Source organism: Diceros bicornis, chromosome 18 (genome assembly GCF_020826845.1).
Source record: "Diceros bicornis minor isolate mBicDic1 chromosome 18, mDicBic1.mat.cur, whole genome shotgun sequence".
Classification (NCBI taxonomy): Eukaryota; Metazoa; Chordata; class Mammalia; order Perissodactyla; family Rhinocerotidae; genus Diceros; species Diceros bicornis.
Window position 1 is genome coordinate 59676135 of NC_080757.1, and position 23862 is coordinate 59699996.

General features: G+C 55.2%; 1 protein-coding gene across 4 annotated transcripts; it reads left to right on the forward strand.

Moving 5' to 3' along the window:
- Positions 1–456: 456 nt before the first annotated feature.
- On the forward strand, positions 457–18536 carry GAA (alpha glucosidase). 4 transcript variants are annotated; one of them, XM_058561804.1, is made up of 20 exons: positions 457–508; positions 3447–4030; positions 5113–5258; positions 6948–7113; positions 7199–7295; positions 7711–7830; positions 7923–8041; positions 8127–8258; positions 9244–9354; positions 9946–10059; positions 10160–10244; positions 10817–10934; positions 11390–11523; positions 13247–13398; positions 13602–13750; positions 14787–14928; positions 15401–15550; positions 16178–16342; positions 16646–16798; positions 17291–18536. In XM_058561804.1, exons 2-20 carry the CDS (start codon positions 3488–3490, stop codon positions 17348–17350), a joined length of 2856 nt encoding a protein of 951 aa, XP_058417787.1. In that variant the 5' UTR covers positions 457–508; positions 3447–3487; the 3' UTR covers positions 17351–18536. The 4 variants fall into 4 exon arrangements, with proteins under 4 accessions (XP_058417787.1, XP_058417788.1, XP_058417785.1 ...); XM_058561805.1 differs by having other exon boundaries at positions 489–508; positions 3444–4030; XM_058561802.1 differs by lacking the exon at positions 457–508 and adding an exon at positions 541–723.
- Positions 18537–23862: the final 5326 nt, after the last annotated feature.

Genomic DNA, 23862 nt, shown 5'->3' on the forward strand with positions numbered 1-23862 from the left:
TTGCTTCCAAATTTTCGCTCTTTTTGCTATCTCGGTGCTGAACACCTGTGCCCACCTTTCAGGCTAGATTTTCCGGGCCTCGGGCGGCCTGGCAAGCTCGTAGGAAGGCCCAGTAGCCGCGGGGACGAGGCGGTGGGGGGGCGCGCCCTTCCCGACCCCGGAAGGCAAGGCGGCACGGGAGGGCACCTGCAGGCCCCCTCTCACCAGAGCACTCTCCTCTGCAAGGTGCGCGCCTCCTCGGGCCCTCCCACTCTCCAGGGCGCAGAGATCCGAGGAAGGTTAGGACCAGGAAGCCCACGTGACAATGCCCCACGCGACCAGCCCAGCCCGCCCCGCCACCAGGTGGCGTACCGCCGGAGAAGTGCACCTTCCCCCAGGGCGCCTGCGCAGGCGGCCTGTCACGTGACCCGCCTCCATCCCCTGATTCGCCTGACTCCGGGTCGCCACTGCGGGCCGGGCGCGCGTGCGCGGAGGTGAGCTGGCTGGGGCCGGGCTCGCGTGCGCGGAGGTGAGCGGGCCGGGCAGTGGGGCCGCTGCTGCGGGTGGTCCCAGCGAGGACCCAGGGCCGGGGTCTTCCGCGGCAGTCTCTCCGACGAGAGTCTTGGCGGATCTAGGCAGTCATGACTCCCGAAAGGGAGGGCTCGATCGATCGATCGATCGATTGGTGGTCAGTGACTAACTTGCAGAAGTGGAGCACATCGTGCCGGGGTTCGCGCGCGGCAGGTGGGCAGCAGTAACGACTGGGACCCCAGTAACGACGGGGACGCCGGAAACTGCACGGTTCTCATTCACTCCCCCGTGCTGGGCGAGGAAGTCGGCGCTGACCCCATGTCACAGGGAGGAAACTGAGGCACCGGATTTAAGAACCCTTGCTTCCCGCGTCAGTAGTGGCGCTGGGCTTGAACCCGGCTTGTTTATTCGACCACCCTGGCTTGGGAGCAGCGGTTCTGAGCCACTTCGCTGAAAGGGGAGGGACAGGCTCTCCTGGTCAGCAGCGCCACTTGACCTCCTGATCCTCAGTTCTTCCCCATTTTCTCTCTCAATTGTCAAGCCCTCCAGGCACGGCTCTTCCCCATTTCTAGGGTCTCTTCCCCATTTCTAGGTTCTCTTCCCCGTCTGTAAAATGGAAGCATGAGGGAGGTGGTGCTAGTCCTGGCTGTGCCCCTGAGCCACCTCTGCAGCCTCTGACTCAGATGGCTGGACCTGCTGTCTGGGAGGGGGAGCGCCCTGAGTGAGGCCCCTGACTACACTCTGAGTTCCCTAGTTTCTGAATCTCATGATCACAAGGTGTCAGATGTATCTGCAAGGGTCAGGTGGAGCTGGGACACTTTGTGCTATAAAAAATAAATATTTAGTCTTTGTCCCCAGTTCCTGGCACACAGCTCCTAAAACCCCTGGAATATTGGGAGTGATAAGAGTCTTTTAGATGCTAATAAGATGACTGGAGGCTGGGGGCGTCTGGATAGCTGCTTCAGGATGGAGGCTGGTCCCCAGAAAGTCCAGGGCAGGATTAGAGGGTTGGAACTTTAACCCCAACCTCTGGGGAGTGGAGGGGGGCTGGTGATTGAACCAATCACCAATGGCCAATGATGTAATCAATCATGCCTACATAATGAAACATCCATCAAAATGGTAAATCACTTGGGGTTTGGAGAGCTTCCAAGCTGGTGAACACATTGTGGCGCTGGGAGGGTGGCTCACCCAGAGAAGGCATGGAAGCTCCTCGCCCTTTCCCCGTACCTTGCCATCTGACTGTTCCTGCGTTGTATCCTTTATGATAAACCGGTAACAGTCAGTCGAGTGCTTTCCCGAGTTCTGTGAGTTGTTATAGCCAATTATGGAACCTGGGGAGGTGGGGCAGCTGGTGTTGTATGAACCTCTGAATTTATAGCCGGTTGGTCAGAAGTGCCGGTGACAACCTGGGACTTGCAGCTGACATCTGAAGTGGGGGCAGTCTTGTGGAACCTCGCCGTTAGCCTGTGGGGTCTGCACTGACTCCGGGAGTTTGTGTTGGAATTGGGTTGAATTGTTGGACACCCAGCTGGTGTCCGGAGAGCAGGAGAATTGATTGGTGTGAAAAAAGAAACAAAAACCCCACACATTTGGTGTCAGAAGTGTTGTGTGAATAAAAACAGTTCCCTCTTGCACCTAATTTACCAGTGGCCTGCGGTGGCCAGAATGTTCCAGGTGACTGGTTTGTGTCATGACAGGCTCAGACTCCCTCTGTGCCCTAGGTGCACTTCTGCCTGATGTGTGCTTTTTTCCCAACACTTCCGTGTTTGTGGCAGCCGGGAGACTGTGTCTCAGGGTCCTCCCGCCACAGGGAGCCTCACTGACCGAGGGCCCAGCTGCTGAAATCCATGGCTGCATGGGCTCCGAGGCCAGGCTGCTTCCAGGCCCCCAACACCAGGGCAGGCCGCTCCTGGGAGCCCCGGGCCCCTCTGATGGCCAACTTTGGCTCCAGGATCCCCCGCAGCCTTGCCAAACCTTCCTTCACCTGCATGGCAGTCTGTGAACAGCCACCCTTCCCCTCCCTCCCAGGGGGCAGGCCTGCGTGGGGTGCGATGGCTCCCCCAGCATCCTCTCCACTTTCTCCCAAACAGATGAGGATTCCCCTGATAGAATCCTTGCACATTTACTCCCATGTTGGTGTCTGCTGCTCCTCGGAGGAGCCAGACCAACAACGTTCCTTATGAAATATTTGGAGCACAGATTAGCAAAACGCAGGTCGTAACAGTCTTCCCACTGGGTGACCTAAGTGAGGCTCTGCATGCAGCTGCTGTGACAGAGACCCAGACCACCGTGTTCCCTCAGCCGTGCGGCTTTCTCCTGCACCTAACCGCAGGGGCCAAGTCCTGGGGACCAGGCCTTTCTCCTGTGACTTTACCATCCCTAGAGTGTTGCCCTCGGCTGCAGTGCCCGGGACTTCTCACCAGGCTGTATCCACGTCCGGGTCAGCAGGAGAGGGACAGAGGAAAGGGGACAGTCCCCATAAGGGCACTTCCACTTCCACCCCATTAGCCAAAACTTAGTAACCTTGGCCACAGTCGTCATACAGAAATGGGGCTTACTCCGTCTACTGCCGTAACCTGCTGTTCCACGTGGTGTTGGTCTGTCATGTGGGTCTTTTTGTGTCACTGAATCACTTTGCAGACGTTCTAAGCATGCTTCATTTGTAACACGTAGAAGACTTCGCAGTGCACGGCATTCTGCAACCCCTATTTGGACTTTTCTCTCCTTTCCCTTTTTCCTCCCTCCTGGACGTCTGTCTAAACAGTGCTAAGAGCTCATCCTGCCTGCCTGCCTGCGTCCTCCGCAGACCTCACCTCCGCCCTGGGCTCTGCCTGGCTGGCCACAAGTTCAGGTCTGGAAGCTGCTTTGAGAGGCCCCTGAGGCCCTGGTCCTCCCTCTTGCCTTCCCTGTTGAGCTGGCTCTTCTCTCAGCAGGCCTCCAGGACCTGTCCCCACTGCCCACAGGCACCGCGACCATGGATGGGAGGTGGCTACCCTGCTCCCGCCCGCTGGGGCTCTGCCTCCTTGTCTCCTTGGCCACTGCTGCCCTTCTGGGGCATGTCCTGCTGCACAATTTCACGATGGTCCCCCGAGAGCTTCGCGGCTTCTCCCAAGTACCCAAGGAGATTTACCGAGCTCGCCAGCAGGGAACCAGCGGCCCAGGGTCCCGGCCCACCCCGGGGCGCCACGGCAGTCCCAGAGCAGCGCCCACACAGTGTGACACGCCCCCCAACAGCCGCTTCGACTGTGCCCCAGACGAGGCCATCACCCAGGAGCAGTGTGAGGCCCGGGGCTGCTGCTATGTGCCTGCAAGGCAGTGGCCTCGGGGCTCCCAGATGGGGCAGCCCTGGTGCTTCTTCCCACCCAGCTACCCGAGTTACAAGCTGGAGAACCTGACCACCACAGAGACGGGCTACACGGCCACCCTAACTCGAGCCACCCCAACCTTCTTCCCCAAGGACATCCTGACCTTACGGCTGGACGTGCTGGTGGAGACAGAGGGCCGACTCCACTTCACGGTGGGCAGGGATGGGGATCAGGCACATGCAGAGACAGGGGTCACGGGCAGGGGCTGGGCAGGGGCAGAGTGGACAAAGACGGACTCTACTGGGTGTTTATTGCACAAATGTGTTTTGTGCCCTCACTGGGAGTCCTGGAGGGAGCAGACACACTGCCTACACTCAGGGAACAGGGGGCCTGAGTGTAACTAGACAGTTACTAGTAACTAGACAGTTACTAGAAGGTTCTAGAATGTGCTCTAGAGGGCAGTGCTCAGGGCGCGGTGGAGGAAGGTTAGGCTTCCCCCGGGAAGTGACGTCTCAACTGGAACCTGAAGAGCTACAGGAGCCAGCAAGCAGAAAGGTAGAGAGGGAGGAAGGGGGAATGTTCGGGGCAGTGGGATCCCCGCCGCTGACCGTCTGTCCCCGAGGGCAGGGCCCCTGGTGTGATTATTCCCTGCAGTTTCACAGCCCCTGGAACAGTGTCTGGCACGTAGCAGGTGCCCAGTAAAAACTTGTCGACTGAATGAATGTGCAGACGCAAAGGTGAGAGAGCCTGAAGCACACAATTCACCACAGCCCACCTATTTTAACAGTAATTTATGACAGCCATCGTTTACTGAGCGACTACCAGGTACTAGACAAGAGCTAGGTGCTCCAATAGTATCTTCTCGTTCACCCTGTGACAGGTATGCTGGCTAGAGTAGCATTGCCAGATTCAGCAAATAAAAATACAAGATGCCTAGTAAGTTTGAATTCCAGATAACCAAGGAATGAGTTTATTTTTTTAGTGTATGTCCCATGCAACATTTGGGCCGTACTTATACTAAAAAAAATATGGTGTTTGTCTGAATTCAGATTTACTGGGCGTTCTGTATTTTACCTGGCTACCCGCAGGGGGCGCTCTTCCCCTGGCTCTGTAGGTGAGGACACGAGGCCCAGGGAGGTTGACCAAACTGCCCACACTCATACGCGATATGTGGCCGTGCAGGGACTTGAACTGAGCCCTCACTCCTTTGGAGGGTGAGGGACAGAGTGGGAAGGTGTATGGGGGCCACCGGCCCACAGAAGGCCTCATGACGCCACTGTCTCTCATCTTCTAGATCAAAGATCCCGCCAACAGGCGCTATGAGGTGCCTTTGGAGACCCCCCGTGTCCGCGGCCAGGCACCATCCACTCTCTACAGCGTGGAGTTCTCGGAGGAGCCCTTCGGGGTGGTCGTGCGTCGGAAGCTGGACGGACGGGTGCTGTGAGTGCCTGGTCCTGTGCCCCCACCCCGGTGGGAGAGTCAGGGAGTTGGATGGCACCGACCTGACCCCATCGTGGTCTGCCCTCCCCCTCGGGGCCTCCTCACTGTGCCTGGCCCCCCAGGCCCTGGAGCTCCTGTTCCTCTGCCCCGAGCTCCCAGAGGCCCCTCCTCAGACCCTCTGACTGTCCAGCCCATGGAGTCCCAGCCGGGGGTGATTTTCCTCCAGGGGACGTTCGGCAGTGGCTAGAGACATTTTGCTTGTCACCACTGGGGGTGGAGGTACAGGGGTGCTACTCCACACCCAACAATGCACAGGACAGTCCCACAAAAAAGAATGGTCTGGCCCAAATGTCAGTAGTGCCTCGGCTGAGGAACCCTGTCCAGTCTGAAACGGTGCCCCCTCCAGGCACATCCCCTTATGGCTTTATCTCTATTGTATTTCTTTTTCACACACTGCATTTCGCCTCTTAGTATCAGGCATGGTAATTATCAACTCATCTAATCCTCATAACGACTCAGAAGTAGGTGCTGTTATAATCCCCACTTTACAGATGGGGTAACTGAGGCACAGAGAGGCAGCGTGACTTACTGGCGGGTGATGGAGCCAGGGCCCCAGCGTCCGTGCTGTTGGCCGCTCTCTGCTTCATGTCTCTCCGGGAGTTGTGTCCCCCACGGAATCTTAGGTTTGGTGGGATCATTGCTGCTGTCCGCCCATGGCGGGAGACTCCTCAACCTCCAGCTCCTGGAGCAGTTCTGACCCACAGCAGGTGCTCAGCGGATATTTGTGGAGAGAATGAGGGCACAGCTTGGTCATGCCCTCGCCTCCCCCGCCCCGCCCCCAGGCATCGGATGCACTGAGCATCCTTTACACTCCAATGCCGTGGCTGTGACTCTGAGTGTCCAACACAGCCCCTCTTCAGGAGGACAGACCCGCGGGCCCAGAAGTGCACCTCACCCAGCCGTCGGGCAGGGGCAGGGCTGGCTGTGGAGCAGGGAGGGCCAGGGAAGACCTCTCTGAGAAGCTGACCTTTGAGCAGAGACCTGGTGGAGAGAAGTTTTTTAAAGCATTTTATCAGATTTTGGTCTTGAAAACAGCACCCCCCCGCCCACAGATAAGTAGAGTCTTGCCTAGGGGCGGGTGGGGTACGGTGGGAGCTCACCCCCGAAATCTGCCGCGCTATGTCTTCCTCACAGACAGGGGCCTCGTCCTTGGTTTCACCTTGCTCTTGACCCTGTGCAACCTCGGGGGACCCCGGCCATCCCAGGCTGGGCAGCTCCCCGGGCTCTGGAGCTGAGCTGGGGCAGGACTTGCCGATGTCTGGGAACAGTTTGGCCCTTGCAGGAGGAGTGGGGCCACAGCTCCAGGGACTGGAAGGGTTCGGACAGCCCTCGCCCAGCACCTGTTTGCCATCAGGTCCCATGGGGCAGTCAGCCTCTGGAGGCCTGCCTGGGATGACGTGGGCACAGCTGGGCATCACCCCTTCTCTGGATGCGCCCTGCATGCTCTCCATGCCCGTGTCAGGGACCCGAGGGTTGTTGGGCCTCGCATGGCTGCTTCTGTCCCGGGGTCAGTGTGTCACAGAGCTGGCCGGGCCACTCCGGCCCTCCTTGGCGAGTCTCTCAGGGAGGGTCCATCTCGGGCTCATCTGGCCGCCCAGGGTGCAAGGCTGCCTGGTCTCTCCACGGCAGGCTGAACACGACGGTGGCACCCCTGTTCTTCGCCGACCAGTTTCTGCAGCTGTCCACCTCCCTGCCGTCCCAGTACATCACCGGCCTCGCCGAGCACCTCGGCCCCCTGATGCTCAGCACCAACTGGACCAAGATCACCCTCTGGAACCGGGACATCGCCCCCATGGTAACGGGGGCAGCCGGGGCAGGGCCTGGGCCCGGAGGAGCCGTGTGGGTGCGGGAGCTAAAGTGCTGTGTCTGCCGTGTCCCAGCCCTCTACGAACCTGTACGGGTCCCACCCTTTCTACCTGGTGCTGGAGGATGGCGGCTTGGCTCACGGGGTCTTCCTGCTGAGCAGCAATGCCATGGGTAAGCGAGTGGGCGGCCACCCCCAGTGGGCACCAGAGTCCCCCAAACCCCAGCCAGGTCTGCCTGTGAGCTTCCATGCCGGCGGCTTCTCTGGGTGCAGCTGCACCTCCTCCTTCACAGAGGGAACGTGAAGCTCTCTGCACCTGCCCCTACAGACTGGGGTAGAGGAGAGGGGCCATTGGCAGGGAGTTGGGCCTTGTTTGCTCTTCTGAGAAACGAGTCCAGTGGGCTTCGACCTCTGCCAGCTCTGCCCTTCAGTGCTCAGAATGACTATCCCCCAGGCCCCCAAGCGGGCCGCTCCCAGGTTCCCTGTGGGAGGAGCCCCTCTCCAACAGTGGTTTGGCCTGCCCTGAAGGTCCCTCAGGGGTGGGGCGGGACAGATATTTGTCCCTGAGCCCCAAGGCTGCTTCCCTAGATGTGGTCCTGCAGCCGAGCCCGGCCCTCAGCTGGAGGTCAACAGGTGGGATCTTGGACATGTACGTCTTCCTGGGCCCGGAGCCCAAGAGCGTGGTGCAGCAGTACCTGGAAGTCGTGGGTAGGCCTGCTCCCCTCCTCCGGCCCCGCTGCCCCTCCTTCCTCCCCTCCCCACTCCCTCCCACTCACTCAGGGTGTTGTGTTGGCTCGCAGGCTACCCGTTCATGCCGCCGTACTGGGGCCTGGGCTTCCACCTCTGCCGCTGGGGCTACTCCTCCACCGCCATCACCCGCCAGGTGGTGGAGAACATGACCAGGGCCCGCTTCCCCCTGGTGAGTGTGGGGCGAGGTGGGGGGGGGGCTGGGCAGGGGAGGCGGCCCCCAGGCCCAGCAGCGGGCTCCTGTGCTGTGGCTGCAGGACGTGCAGTGGAACGACCTGGACTACATGGACGCCAGGAGAGACTTCACTTTCAACAAGGATGGCTTCGGGGACTTCCCAGCCATGGTGCAGGAGCTCCACCAGGGCGGCCGGCGGTACATGATGCTCGTCGTGAGTGCCCCCTCCCTCCCCTCCTGCAACATGGCGGCGTGGACCTGGCTCTTTGGGGAGCGGCCCGGTGCCCAGTGGCTCCTCCTCTGGGTGGCGTCTTCCTCGTGCCTGCTGTGGTCACTGAGGACATTTTCTGAGGGTCTTTGATATCAAGGGCATATCAGATTTACAGGTTTGTCCCTGCTGTCCACTGATGTCCAGTACAAGTGTCCCTGGAAACATCTGCCTGCTGCTCAGGAGCCGTTCAATTGTAGATTACTTGAAGGGCTTAAAGCAAAGGCAGAGGGGCTGTCAGCTGACATCCCCAGTACTGGAAGCCTGGGGTGCAGCTGTGCACAGGGGCAGCGGAGGAGGCGTACTCAGCATGTCTCCAGGCCCTGCCTCCCTGGAAGTCAGCTCTGTCTCCAGGGGAAGGAGGGGGGGACTCTGAGTGGCCCAGCACGAAGACACACCCTCCCTGAGCCAGTGCCCGCAGCCAGAGGAATGCTATTCTGCGTCCGGAGGAGGAGGAGGTGGGGAGGGGAGCTGAGACCAAATGGTCGCACCAAGGATACCCTCTCAGTAGAGGAAATCCGATTGCCGAGAGGTTTGGAATTGCACTGACGTTGGCCATTTCCGTCATCTCGGCCCCTCATAGGGCAGCTATTGTCAGTGGCCATGCAGAGCAGGGAGGGCAGACGCAGACCTTTTCCTTTTTCACTTGAAAGAAGTAAATGCTCGCTGTAGAACACTTGTGAGGCTCTGGGACTCTGAGAGCAAAGAGGACACTTGCATCAGGTGCGCCCGCCGTGGCCGCTGGTGCCCTTCACTGTCTCCCAGGCAGACGTGTGCGTGGACCTGCACGGGCTGCTGTGCGCACCTACGGCTTCATCCTGCCTCTGTCCCTCGTCAGCGTCGTCTCCACAGTGTTTTCCCGTTTACCAGCGGTGGGTGCCATGGCTTTGGGGCATTTCCTTCTCCTCCTGACTGGTTTCTCTCACCCCAGGATCCTGCCATCAGCAGCTCCGGCCCGGCCGGGAGCTACCGACCCTACGATGAGGGTCTGCGGAGGGGGGTTTTCATCACCAACGAGACCGGGCAGCCGCTGATTGGGAAGGTAGAGTGGGGTCTGGTGGGCGAGGAGTGAGAAATCAGGGGTTCTGGCCAGTGGCACAGGAAGCTGTTCAGGCAGAGGGTGTTGTCCAGTGGGACAGAGTGGGGTGGGGGTCACAGCTGGGTGTGACAGTAGCTCTTGACAAGGAACACCACCTTAAATCCTTCCATCAGGGGCCCCTTGGCTTCTCAGGCAGCCAGCCCAGCCCAGGCAGGAGCCTGCAGACCCTCGCAAGGCCTTGGGGCCCTCCTTGTCCTCCCAGCCCCCAGGGGCTTCCTGATGGTTCCCAGGCCTTCCCATGGGGCGCTCGGCAGAGTCCCGACCTCCCTGATCCCTGAACGAAGAGGAAGGGGGTCCCAGCAGGGGAGGCTCTAGGAGTGCAGACATGCGAGACTCTATTCCAGGCCTCAGGGCCTTTTCTGAAAGTGGGGCCTTGGGTATGTTTTACCCCCGGTCCCTCTCACCCATGTTCCACACCTCCTCAGTCTCCCCAAGGAGGTGAGTGAGGCTGCAGCCCTGCCCGCATCCAAGGCATGCAGGGCCTCAGTGCAGGCTCTGGGGGGCCAAGTCTCCCCTCTCTGGCCTCTCGTCCAGGTGTGGCCCGGGTCCACCGCCTTCCCCGACTTCACCAACCCTGAGGCTCTTGACTGGTGGCAGGACATGGTGGCCGAGTTCCACGCCCAGGTGCCCTTTGACGGCATGTGGATTGTAAGTGTGGCCCCCGCCCCTGGGCATCCCTCATCCTCTGGGGACTGGCCCCACCCTCTGCACTGGGCAGGGGCACCCACCACCGGGGCTTCTCTTGAAGGACATGAATGAGCCATCCAACTTTGTAAAGGGCTCAGTGGACGGTTGCCCCAACAGCGACCTGGAGAACCCGCCCTACGTCCCAGGTGAGCTCTCCCACCTGCCTGTCCCCCTGGCACCAGTCGTCTGGGGATTTAATGGCTCAAATCAGGGATTTCTTTCTCTGGTTTGAGAGACTTAAAGCTGTTGTCTCTGAGGAGCCGGTGGGCGCAGCCAGGCTGGGAAAGGGGAGGGGAACCCTAGGAGTAAGGTTCGGGTGGGGTTGACGCCGGCCACATGACGCAGCCCCAGGCACATGCAGCTGAGGCATGACCTTCAGAGGGAGGGCATTTTGGGCTTAGGCAAATGGACAGGGAAAGACTTGAAATGGGTCAAAAGCAGGTGGGTGTGAAGTCTGAGGTCGGCAAAGGCCAGCCTCCAGCATTGCCCTGTTCCTGTTCTTGGGACAGTGGAGACCGCATGGAGATGCACCCTAAATTCCGAGGGTGCACCAGGCAGAGGAGTGTGCCGGGCCTGACCGGGGGAGTGGGGGGCGGCTTCAGGATGTGCCTCTGAGGGCCATGCTGGGAGCCCGAGACCCGTGAAGGGCTCCCAGGATGTGGGGGGCACGAGCCCGCTGGGTAGGAGGCTCCGCAGAAACAGACCCCCTCTCTTCCAGGGGTGGTTGGCGGGACCCTCCGGGCAGCCACCATCTGTGCCTCCAGCCGCCAGTTCCTCTCCACGCACTACAACCTGCACAACCTGTACGGCCTGACCGAAGCCTTTGCCTCCCACAGGTGAGGGGCCCCACGCAAGGGGCTGCACGGGGCAGGGGCTTCTACCAGGCCCGGGGTGCAGGCAGGAAGGGAGGAAGCCCAGGTCACCTTGAGGGGCCTGCTGGTGGCCCAAGTGCTCTTCTCCACTCCATGCCTGGCTGCTCAGAGGAAGGGCCTGTGGTGACTGGACAGGAAGGTCTGGGCTGACCAGGGCCTCTGGCCCCTGTGAGCCTGGAGGGGCGCTCGTCCTCCCTGTGACAGCTCATCTTCTGGGGTGGTCAGGTGGCTTGGGCAGAGCTGACTGCCCAGCAGACCTTGGTGGTGGCCTCACCTCCCTCCTCCCGGCCTTGGCCTAGAGGGCTCCTTGCTCCCAACTCTGCCTCCTGGCTGCACCGCCAGGCACTCTGGTGGGCCGTAACGGGGTTCTGGGGAGCACCTGCTCCACACAGCTCTCTCTGTCCCCCTGCTCCACCCAGGGCCCTGGTGAAGGCTCGGGGGGTGCGCCCCTTCGTGATCTCCCGCTCAACCTTCGCTGGCCATGGCCACTACGCCGGCCACTGGACAGGGGATGTGTGGAGCAGCTGGGAGCAGCTCTCCTACTCTGTGCCAGGTGAGAGCACCTGCCAGGAGGGGCTGCTCAGAGAAGAGTCTGGGTCCCTCTCAGGGGAGGTTTGCCCAGAGCTGGATGCTGGGCTCAGCATGGCTCAGAAGGATGCTGCTGTAATGGCATGGGAGCCCATCCCCAACTCATGTGGGCATGAGGCCCGCCCCAGCCCCTGTGCACCTGTGCAGGTCGGCTCACCTGCGGCACCCCTCCTCCGGGCGTCCCTATCTCCAATTCGTCCTGGTCACTGCCCGCAAAGCCATCAGATCTCTCCTCTCACAATGTTCCTTCTGGTGACACGTCCTGAGCTGCAGTCTGCAGGGCGTCACCCCACACTCTCATCTCAGTGCCCGGCTCCACCTTGCAAAGAGGAATTTGATTTTGTTCCAAGGGCTCTGATGCCGCTGACATGTATTAGCCTGGAGATGGTTCAGGAGCCCTGGGGATGGGTTAGGGGAGGAAGGAGTCCCAGGGTCACCACGTGGGCAGCCGAGAAGAGCCTCCACCAGAACCGCCAGCCTGGAAGTGCTTTGGCAGTCATAGACTTGCTTCTGAGTGGGACGCATCTGCAGACCCCGGCCACGGAGATGTTCTGCCAAGCTGAGCTCTTGGGAGAGAAGTCTGTCCCTCTTTCCAGAAGGGGCCGGCTAGCTCTGCCCGCAGGTGCTGACCGGCTCTGATTTTCACCCCGGGGCAGGCACAGAGGGCCAGGCCCCAGCACCTGCAGGCCAGTCTCTGAAGTCGGCTCGAGAGCCAGGTTCCTGGCCTTGTGCCACCTCTCGAGTTCTTGGGTTTTAGTTCTGGTGTGAGCTGACTGTTACTTAGCAGAGGTCATGCAGCTCCCAGGGTCTCTTGCAATCCAGACATAGTTCCTCACAGCCCCAGGCTGGGCCCAGCTCTGCCTGTTGGCTCCCATGCCAGGGCTCTGACTCCTGAGGAGACCTGAGGAGAGGGGCAAGCCCAGTGCAGCCTCTGACTGAGCAGTGGGGTCGGCGCAGGGCTGAGATGACCTGGAGCCCATCTGACCTTCAGCAGCTCAGCGGACTTACTGAGCTTGTAAGGAAATACCACACACTGGGTAGCTTAAAACAAGAGAAACTACTTCTCCTACAGTCCTGGAACTAGCAGCCTGAATCACGGTGTCAGCAGGGCCGTGCTCTCTCTGAGACTCTGGGGAGAATCCTCTTGCCCTTTCCAGCTCCTGGTGGTTGACGGCCATCCTTGGCGGTCCTTGGATTGTGGCTGCATCCCTCTAATCTGTCTCTGTCATCCCATGGCCTTCTCCCTGTGTGTCCTTGTCTTCACCAGCGTATTCCTCTTATAAGGTCACTAGTCATATTGGGTTAGGGCCCACCCTAATGACCTCATCTTAACTTGATTATATCTGCAAAGACCCCATTACCAAGTAAGGTCACATTCACAGATACCGGGGGTTAGGACTCAAATATATCTTTTTGGGAACACAGTTCAACCCTAACGAGTCCAGTTTGCTCTGCCCACCCCCAGGTGTTAGGCAGCAGTCCACACAGCACATATGGATTGTCCTGCTGACCACAAGTGGGAGACACAAAGGCTAGCACAGTACTGACCGTCGGGTGGGGACGGGTGGGAGGGACATTAGGAGGGATCCTCACCTCTGGCCAGCTCAGCAGACTTGTCTGTCAGGCTCCTTGGCTCTGAACTGGGCCTGCTCTGGCCGCCTGAAGCCCAGTCTGACTCTGCCCTCTAGAAATCTTGCTCTTCAACCTGCTGGGGGTGCCCCTGGTCGGGGCCGACATCTGTGGCTTCCTGGGCAACACCTCGGAGGAGCTGTGCGTGCGCTGGACCCAACTGGGGGCCTTCTACCCCTTCATGCGGAACCACAACGACCTGAACAGCCTGGTAGGGCTGGGGGCAGGGGGAGAGTGGGGGCCAGGCTCCGCCCAGGGAAGTCCCCTTCCTGACAGAGCAGCGTGGCCCGGTTTCCATGCCAACAAGCCAGGTGCTGGGTGGCCGAGAGGGGCCAGGTCTCCCAGGGCAGGGACCACAGGGCTGCGGCCCCAGAGCCCAGCTGCTCCCTCCGCCCCCTCTGCCTCCCGCTGCAGCCTCAGGAGCCGTACAGCTTCAGCGAGACAGCACAGCAAGCCATGAGGAAGGCCTTCGCCCTGCGCTACGTGCTGCTGCCCTACCTCTACACACTGTTCCACGGGGCCCACACCCGGGGCGAGACTGTGGCCCGGCCCCTCTTCCTGGAGTGAGTGCCCTGGGCCGGGGAGCCATGGCCCACGGGCGCCCTGGGAGGGGGCTGACCACGGGCCCGCTGACTCCAGGCCAGCCCCGTCCTGCTGCAGAGGGTGTTCCCAGGCACCGAGCAAGGGAGCAGGTTGCAGCTGAGTGAGACAAGGTGAAAACCTGGGCCCTCGGTACTGGGGAGCCCCCAGTTCCCACCCCTTAGATTCCAGCTCGGGGGGGGCATTCAAAGTACAGAAAAGCGTGGGATGAAGAGCACTGAGCACAGACCAGGCCCACCAGATGGTAAAGCGAGTTATTAAGACCATCACGATTGACTCCACTGGGGCTGGCCTCGGAACAGGGCGGCAAAGAAACCCAGTAGCTAAGTCCCCAAATAGGACTTAGTCTGCATAAGAAGTGACCATGCGATAAAATGGCATCTCCAGTCAGTGGATTAAAGGATTCTCAAGTAGTAAGGGAATTAGTTAGCTGTTTGCAAAAATCTGTTTATTTCCCCCTCACACCGTACAGACAGAAAGTTCCAGATGGGTAAAACAGTTAAATGCAAACATGAAGCTGCAGAAAGTGCCCCAGGAAAACAGAAGTGATGTTCCTCAGTGCTCTGGCAGGAGAGGGCTTTCTCAGCAACTAAAGCGAAAAGCAAAGGGAAGGAGGTTTAATTGAGAAAAAAAAGTAACACTTCTCTGAACATAAACAGAAAAAAGTAAAACTGCAAATAGAGAAGACGCTGTCAACAGACAGTCCCTCTCCCTGATGTGTAAAAAGTTCAGACTGGTTGGTGAAGCCTCTGTTGAGAACTGAAGAGATAAACAGGCAAGAACACAGCTTGCGACCCAGAGAATGTGAAGGGCCTCGTGCCCGAGTGTCGGGCCGGGAGAGGGTTCTGTGCGGCTCCTGTGTGGCTTCAGGCAGCTGGAGCCGGCCCTGCCACGTCCAAGCTAAGTCCTCCAGCTCCTTTCTGAGCCTCCGTGTGGGCCGCTTGAGCACACTGCCCTCAGAGGTCACCAGGCCCACACGCCCGTCCCTCCTCTTTGAAGGTTCCCCGAGGACCCCCGCACCTGGACCGTGGACCGCCAGCTCCTGTGGGGGGAGGCCCTGCTCATCACCCCGGTGCTCGAGGCCGGGAAGGTTGAAGTGACTGGCTACTTCCCTCCCGGCACATGGTACAACCTGCAGACGGTGAGTCCTGGACCCCAAAATCCAGGAGGACTAGGGAGACCAGTGGAGTCCCGCCTTCCTGCCCTGTCGGTGTGGACCAGATGATGAAAAAGAAGCATCTGTGTCAAGTCCGGGCTACATGTGGCCCTCACCTGCTCCATGTGGATCACCGCATCAAGTCCTTGCAGTAACCCATTTTCCAGATGAGGAAACAGAGGCCTGAGTGGGTAGCTTGCCTGTGTCCTGCAGGCCTCGGTGCTACAGAGCTGAGCTGGGACTCCCGTTCTCCCACCACCCAAGTCCTGCCCCTGCCAGCAGGACCTGGGGCCAGGGCCTCCCACACTCTGTCCTCACTGAGTGGCCGGGTCTCTGCAATGAGCCCTGGGCCTGCAATGTCTCCACTGGGCCTCCTTGTCAAGCCCCCAGCCCCGGGTCACAGCACAGGGGCTTTGGCACTGCCCAGGACTCTTCATGATGTGACTTCTCTCTCCAGGTACCAGTAGAGGCCCTTGGCGGCCTCCCGCCTCCAGCTCCTGGACCCCACACACCTGCCATCCACAGCAGGGGGCAGTGGGTGACACTGCCAGCCCCACTGGACACCATCAACCTCCACCTCCGGGCTGGGCACATCATCCCCCTGCAGGTACCTGGGCCAGGCACCTGAGCCCATTTGTCCAGCTCTGGGGCTGCCAGGACCCCACATTGCCTCTGTTTAATGCGATCCACCCCCAGGACCCCCAGGCAGGGATGATAATGTCTGAGGGTTGAGGAGGAACCCGTCCAGGGCGGGATGCTCAGGATACGTCCCGGCACCGACTTGTGGCCTGAGCGGGGCCTGCTTCGTTGGCCCTTTTCAGGAAACAGTCAGTCAGTCAGTCAGTCTGCAAACATCTGTTGGCCTCTTACGTCCTCCAGGATGTCCCCCCACTGCTGTAATGGAGGTGTGGACACCACACTGTGGCCCGGGGGAGGCGCCAGGAACTGAGAAGGGGGAGGGACTCAGGAGAAGCTTCCTGAGGTGGAAGGACACCAAGGGGCTCACCAAGCCGTGAAGGGGAGGGTCGGGCCTTCGAGGATGGAAACAGCACATGCAAAGGCACAGAGCACAGCCTGGCAGGACACGTTGGAGGCTCAACCAGATGGACACCACACATGTCCAGGCCACTCGGCCATAGGCTGTCCTGCAGATCCTGGTTTCTTGCAGCACAGGGCTGTCCCAGCCCAGCATTCCCCAGGCCTGCGACAGTGATGTGTGCCACCCCCTTTGCAGGGCCCCGGCCTCACAACCACAGAGTCCCGAAAGCAGCCCATGGGCCTGGTCGTGGCCCTGACCTCGAGTGGGGAGGCCCAGGGGGAGCTGTTCTGGGACGACGGAGAGAGCCTGGGAGTGCTGGAGCGTGGGGCCTACACACACATCATCTTCCTGGCCAGGAACGTGAGTCTTGGGACCTGCCCAGGCTGGTGGGAGACCGTGGGGGCCATCTTGGGGGTGACTGCCCTGATCTGGTGTCCCTGGGTCAACCCGAGTGGAGGCCATCTCTGCCCTACAGGAGAGAAGGGCCTGTTGGCCAAGTGCCCTGGCTGGAATCCCTGTGCACTCTGCCAGCGTCCTGGAGTTTGCAGAGGGGCGTGGTGCCGACCTGCCCTGTCCTGTGTGCTGCCCAGACCTTCCCCGGGTGGGGCTTCCTGCCCCGGCTGTCTGCTCACACCTCTGGTTGTCTCTCTCTGCTCGGGCCAGAACACCATCGTGAACGAGCTGCTGCATGTGACCAGTGAGGGGGCCAGCCTGCAGCTAAAGAGGGTGATTGTCCTAGGGGTGGCTGCGGCCCCCCAGCAGGTCCTCTCCAATGGTGTTCCTGTCTCCAGCTTCACCTACAACCCCGACACCAAGGTAAGAGAGCCCACAGATGGGGCCAGAGGGCTTGTCCCCCAGGATGGGCGAGGAGGCAGGAGGTGCCGAGGATCCTGGTGACTCAGTGCCCGCCGAGCTGGTATCATGGGACTTGCTGTCTGGCAACCAGAGGAAGCTGGGGGCTTAGAAGGGGCGGAGAGGAACTTGATCCTTGATCCTTGGGGGAAGGAGTGGGAAGATTCGGCCCCCATGTGCCCCATCTCTTTCCTCTGCCCGTAACTACATTGAGGGCGACTCACAGGCCATGTTTAAACAGCATCTTGTTTTCAAAGCTAATTAAGGCAGCCAATGCTGAGAGCACTTGTCCTCCCAAATCAGCGGGGGAGGGATCAGAGCAAGAAGCCTCCCAGGGCCAGACAGGCCCCGTGTCCACCATCCGTTCATGTCCAGACTTCTGTCTGCCGAGCACTTGGGGTCTCACCTCTGTTGGCGATTGTTTGGTGGCCAATTTTTCTTTCTTTTTTTCCCCAGATCCTAGATATCCCTGTCTCACTAACAATGGGAGAGCAGTTTCTCATCAGTTGGTCGTAACCAGGGGCTGGTGGTGTGTTGACCCTTTACAGAATGATTTCCCAGAAGCCCCAGCACCTGTGTACTCTTAGTCAAGGCAGGTGGGCCTTGGGGTCAGAAGCGCTTACCCCATGTTGCATGGCCACAACTTCCCTAACACCCAGATTTGCTTATGTGTCTACCTCCTGGGCTCTGGGGCTCTGGGCCAGCGGCCAGCCTTTGACAGTTTTTCTCCCCAGAGCCCACAGTCGGGCCAGTGCCCTGAGGGTTGCCCTGTTAGGAACATGATACTGATGGTTTGCCTCTCCGTCGTCCGTCACTACCTGTGAAGGCAGAGAAGGGGGTGCTTGGGATGGGGATGATGTGCCTGCACCCCGAGGTCACACCACGGGAGGCTCTGCTGCTGCTCTAACTGGATGAAAGGACGGAGTGGGGTGGCCATCACAGACTGCTTTCTGGGCAGCTGCCCACCGACTACAGGTCGGGGCTGTCTGCCAGTCTGACAAGAGTGGGCCCCGGGGAATTCGGAATTCACAGGGCTTGGGGAAACTCTTAATCTTAAGTGCAATTAGTTTTAATAAAAGGGGTATTTGCAATCAAGCTTCTGCTGGTCCTTCTAGGATTCAGGGTAGGGAGGAGGTGTCCAAGGGCCATGACATGGGGCAGCCACTCCACCCTTGATGGGCCCCTGGATGTTCCCAGGGCGGGTGAGTGCCACACTGTGCACTCTCAAAGCAGCAGCCTCACATCTCATCACGTCACGTCCCAGCATCACCTCACATCCCAGCATTACCCATCCCTGAGGAGACAAGAGAACGTCCAGCTAGGCCTGGTGACAGAGAGGCATATGGTAGGAGATATGCCCCCCTCCCCTCTGGGGCTGTGTGGACAGAGCTGCCTCCCTGCCACACCTCTGTCCCCCAGGGAACCACCAATTGGCAAACACTGGTCTGCTTTTGGTCAGTATAGTTTACATTTTCTAGAATTGTATATAAATGGAATCATACAGCATGTCTTCTTTTTTTGTCTAATATTACCCGACATAATTATTTTGAGATTCATCCATGCTGGGTGTATAGCAACACCTTGTTCTTTTTCATTGCTAGTTTTCCATTGTATGGATATTCCACAATTTGTTTATCTACTTGTAATGGACATTAGGATTGTTTTCAATTTTGGCTCTTATGAATAAAGCTGCAATCAGCAATCATGGACAAGTCTTTGAATGGACATGTTTTCATTTCTCTCGAGCAAATACCAAGGGTGATATGGTCAGGTCATATCAGGGTGTGTGAATAACATTTTAAGAAACTGCCAAACTGTTTTCCAAAGTGGTTGTACCATTTTGCATTCCTACCAGCATTGTGAGAATTGCAATTACTCCACATCCTCACCATCACTTGGCGTGATCTGTCTTTTCAATGTCAGCCATTCTAGTGAGTGTGGATCTCACTGTGGTTCTGATTTTCATGTCTCTAATGACTAATGATGTTGAGCATCTTTTCCTGGACTTATGTCACCCAAAAATCTTCTTTCGTGAAGTGTCTGTTCAAATCTTTTGCCCATTTTTCACTTGGATTGTTTATCTTATTATTGAGTTATAAAATACATTGGTTTTCTATTGCTATTGTAACAAATTACCAAACTCAGTGGCTTAAAGTAACACAAAGTTATTTGATCACAGTTCTGTACGTCAGAAGTTTGACATGGGCGTCACTGGGCTAAAGTCAAGTGTCAGCATAGCTGCTTCCTTTCTGGAAGCTCTGGGGAAGACTGTTTCCTTGCTCATGCAGGTTGTTGGCAGAATTCAGTTTCATGGGTGTATGGGTGTGAGGTCCACACTTCCCTGCTGGCTGTCAGCCAGACATCCTCAGCTTCTGGAAGCTGCTCCGTATCCTGGCTCATGGCCTCATCTTCAAATCCAGCAATGGTGGGTTTAGTCCTTCTCACGGCTGAGAATCTCTCCTGCCTCCTGCTCCCTCATGTCACTCTGACCCACTGTAGCCAAGAACATTCTTGACTTTTAAGGGCTCATGTGATTAGTCCAGGTCCACCTGGATAATCCAGGATCATCTCATCTCAAAATCTTTAACTTAATTACATCTGCAAAGTGCCTCTTGTAATTTAATGTGACAGAGTCACAGGTTCCAGGGATTAGGATGTGGGTATCTTGGAGAACCACTGTTTTTCCTACCACACAAAAGATCTTTATATGTTCTAGTTGTTAAGTCCATGTCAGGTATGTGCTTCGCAAATGTTTTCTCCCAGTCTGTGGTTTGCCTTTTTACTTTCAGAACAATGTCTTTCGAAGAGTAAAAGTTTTTAATTTTGATGAGGCCAATTTATAATTATGTCCTTTTCAATAACTCTTTGCCAAATCCAAAGTCACTAAGACTTCTCTTGTTTTCTTCTAGAAGTTCTATAATTTTAGGTCTTATATTTCAATGGCCAATCCTCTTTTTCTTTTTTGCATAGGGCTATCCAATTGTCCTGGCACCATTTGTTAAAAATATTCTTCTTTCCCCAATGAATTGCCTCTGTACCTTTGCTGAAAATCCTTTCACCATAAATCTGTGGTCTATTTCTGGACTTTCTGTTGTGTTCCAGGGATTTGTAAATGTCTATTTTTATGCCAATACCACACTGTCCTTATTACTGTAGCTTTGTAGTATTTCTTGATATCAGGGAGTAAAAGTCCTCCAACTTCGTTCACTTTTTCAAAGTTGTCTTGGCTATGCTAGGTCCTTGTATTTCCATATAAATTTTAGAATCAGCTTGTCAATTTTTATAGAAAAAAAAGTATCAGTATTTTGATTTGGATTGTGTTGAATCTATAGATCAACTTGGGGAGAAATGACATCTCAACAATATTGACTCTTCTAGGCCATTAAGATAGCATCTCTCTCATTTACTAACGTCTTTAATTTCTCACAGCAGTTTTGTGATTTTCTTTTTTTTTTTTTAAAGATTTTTCTTTTATTTTTTTTTTTATTTTTTTAGTTTTTATTTTTTTAAAGATTTTATTTACTTATTTTTCCCCCCAAAGCCCCAGTAGATAGTTGCGTGTCATAGCTGCACATCCCTCCAGTTGCTGTATGTGGGACGCGGCCTCAGCATGGCCGGAGAAGCAGCGCGTCGGTGCGAGCCCGGGATCCGAACCCGGGTCGCCAGCAGCGGAGCGCGCTCACTTAACCACCAAGCCACGGGGCCGGCCCAGTTTTGTGATTTTCAATGCACAGAGCTTGCACATCTTTTGTCAGTTGTAGCCCCAAGTATTTCACCTATTCAATGATATTGTAAAGTGTTTTAAAATCTCCCTTTCTGAATGGTCACTGCCAGATATGGGACTGCAGGTGCTCTCAATACTGACCTTGGATACTGCTACCTCTCCTACCCTCCCTTAGTTCTAGTAGCTCTGTGGTCGATTCCTTAGGATCTTATCTGTATCATCTGTGAGTAAAGATGTCTTCCCTTCCAAACTGGATGCCTTCTAGTCCCTGTTCTTGCCTTATTTCCCTGGCCAAATGCACAGAATAATGTTGATGGAAGTGATGAGGACAGGGTGCCTTGATCCTGAGGGTTACTGAAAGCTCCAATTCCAATTGTGGATTTGTCTACTTCTCCCTGCAGTTTTATCAATTGTTGCTTCCTGTTATGTCCTGAATTCTGAAGCTCTGTTATTAGATGCGTAGACATTTAGGACTGTTACATCGTTTTGATGAATTACCCTTCATTGCTATGAAATGATGCTCTTTGCCCCTGGTAACATTCTTTGCTGTGAAATCTATCTTGTCCAAAGTTGACACAGCGGTTCCAGGTTCGTTTTGGTCAGTGTGTTACCATGGTATATTTTTCTCCATCTTTTCACTTTTCACTTATTTGTGCCTTTGTATTTCTTGTAAGCAGTGCATAGCTGTGTCTTGTTTTATAATCCAATCTAACAATTGGTTTTTTAATTTTGGTTTTTAGACAATTTACTTTTTCCCCCTTGTTCACACATTTTGTTTTTGTTTTTTTTTTCTTCCTTTTTTTTTTATTGATGTTTTAATGGTTTTTAACATTGTGAAATTTTGGGTTGTGCATTTTTGTTTGTCCATCACCATATATATAACTCCCTTAACCCCTTGTGCCCACCCCCCACCCCCACTGCCCCTGGTAACCACAGTAGTTTTCTCTGTCCATGTGTTGGTTTATATTCCACATATGAGTGACATCATACAGTGTTTGTCTTTCTCTTTCTGGCTTATTTCACTTAACATAATACGCTCCAGGCAGGCCCATCCATGTTGTTGCAAATGGGACGATTTTGTCTTTTTTATGGCTGAGTAGTATTCCATTGTATATATATACCACATTTTCTTAATCCAATCGTCAGTTGAGGGACACTTAAGTTGCTTCCACTTCTTGGCTATGGTGAATAATGCTGCAATGAACATAGGGGTGCATAAGCCTCTTTGGATTGTTGATTTCAGGTTCGTTGGATAGATTCCCAGTAATGGGATGGCTGGGTCATAGGGCATCTCTACTTTTAAGTCTTTGAGGAATCTCCATACCATTTTCCATAGAGGCTGCACCAGTTTGCATTCCCACCAGCTGTGTATGAGGGTTCCCGTTTCTCCACATCCTCTCCAACACTTGTTGTTTTTTGTCTTGGTGATTATAGCCATTCTAATGGGCGTGAGGTGGTATCTTAGTGTTGTTTTGATTTGCATTTCCCTGATGATTAGTGATGTTGAACATCTTTTCATGTGCCTATTGGCCATCTGTATATCTTCTTTGGAGACGTGTCTGTTCATTTCCTCTGTTCATTTTTGATTGGGTTTTTTTTTGTTGTTCGGTTGTGTGAGTTCTTTATATATTATGGAGATCAACCCCTTGTCAGATGTATGTTTTGCAAATATTCTCTCCCAGCTAGTGGGTTGTCTGTTCATCTTGATTCTGGTTTCGTTTGTCTTATCGAAGCTCTTTAATCTGATAAAGTCCCACTTGTTTATTTTTTCTTTAGTTTCCCTAGTCTGGGTAAGCACGTCATCCGAAAAGATTCCTTTATCACCAATGTCAAATAGTGTGTTGCCTATATATTCTTCTATGAGTTTTATAGTTTCAGGTCTCACCTTCAGGTCTTTGATCCATTTTGAGTTAATTTTTGTGAATGGCGATAGCACATGGTCCACTTTCATTCTTTTGCATGTGGCTGTCCAGTTTTCCCAACACCATTTATTGAAGAGACTTGCCTTTCTCCATTGTATGTTCTTAGCACCTTTGTCGAAAATTAGCTGTCCGTATACGTGTGGTTTTATTTCTGGGGTTTCAATTCTGTTCCGTTGATCTGTGTGTGTGTTTTTGTACCAGTACCATGCTGTTTTGATTACTATTGCTTTGAGGTATGTTTTGAAGTCAGGGATTGTGATGCCTCCTGCTTTTTTTTTTTTCTTAGGATTTCTTTAGCTATTCGGGGTCTTTTGTTGCCCCATATAAATTTTAGTATTCTTTTTTCTATTTCTGTGAAGAATGTCATTGGGATTCTGATTGGGATTGCATTGAATCTGTAGATTGCTTTAGGTAATACAGACATTTTAACTATGTTTATTCTTCCAATCCACGTGCATGGGATATCTTTCCATTTCTTTATGTCATCATGGATTTCTTTCAATAATGTCTTGTAGTTCTCATTGTATAGGTCCTTCACCTCCTTGGTAAGATTTATTCCTAGGTAATTTATTCTTTTTGATGCCACACATTTTGTTTTTAAGCATAATTTTAGAGGATGTTAGATTCCCCACCTGATTTTTAATTGAGATGTAGTTTTTAATCACCCCAAAGAAACCCCGTGCCCATTAGTAGTCACTCCCCATTCCCCCCGACCTCAGCCCCTGGTAACCACTCATCTGCTACTGTCTCTATGGACTCACCCATTTGGGACATTCCATATAAATGGAATCAGACAATATGTGGCCTTTGGTGACTGCCTTCTTTCACTTAGCTTATTTTCAAGGCTCATCCATGTTGTAGCATGTCATCACTTCATTCCTTTTTATTTCTGAATAATATCCATCACGTGGACTTATTACCAGTTTTCAGTTGGTGGACGTCTGGGTTATGTCTACTTCTTGGCTACTATGAATAATGCTGTGAACATTTCTGTCCAACAAGACACCAGCCCCCTCGCTTCGCTCAACGCTTGGCCGCTATGGGGTACAGCTGAACCCATTTGGCCTGTGATAGACTAGTGGCCCCAGCTGCCCTCCCAAGAACCTCCACCCACTTGCGTCAATGCAAATGTTCCATCATTTCCCTCACCGAGCCCCCAGTGATGAGCACTTGCTTCCTTTCCTGGTGCTGTAGTCCATGTTCCAGACTACTGCCTGAGGCAGAATTACTCCCTCAAAAGGAAATAACATTCTGATTGCTCCTACTGCCCAAGAGCCAGGCTGCTTTCCAGAAAGTCTGTGCCTACTGACACCACCAGCACGTTTTCCACACCCCTGCCAACATTTAGGCTTAATGGTTATTAAACCTTTGATAATCACGTT

What these genes read in the sequence shown, in the direction of transcription:
- GAA (XM_058561802.1), top strand. Translation starts at nt 621, where the DNA reads ATGACTCCCGAAAGGGAGGGCTCGATCGATCGATCGATCGATTGGTGG. An exon ending in GCAGTACCTGGAAGTCGTGG is followed by an intron (nt 7,831 to 7,922) that starts GTAGGCCTGCTC and finishes GTTGGCTCGCAG; the next exon opens with GCTACCCGTTCATGCCGCCG. An exon ending in CCTACAACCCCGACACCAAG is followed by an intron (nt 16,799 to 17,290) that starts GTAAGAGAGCCC and finishes TTTTTTCCCCAG; the next exon opens with ATCCTAGATATCCCTGTCTC.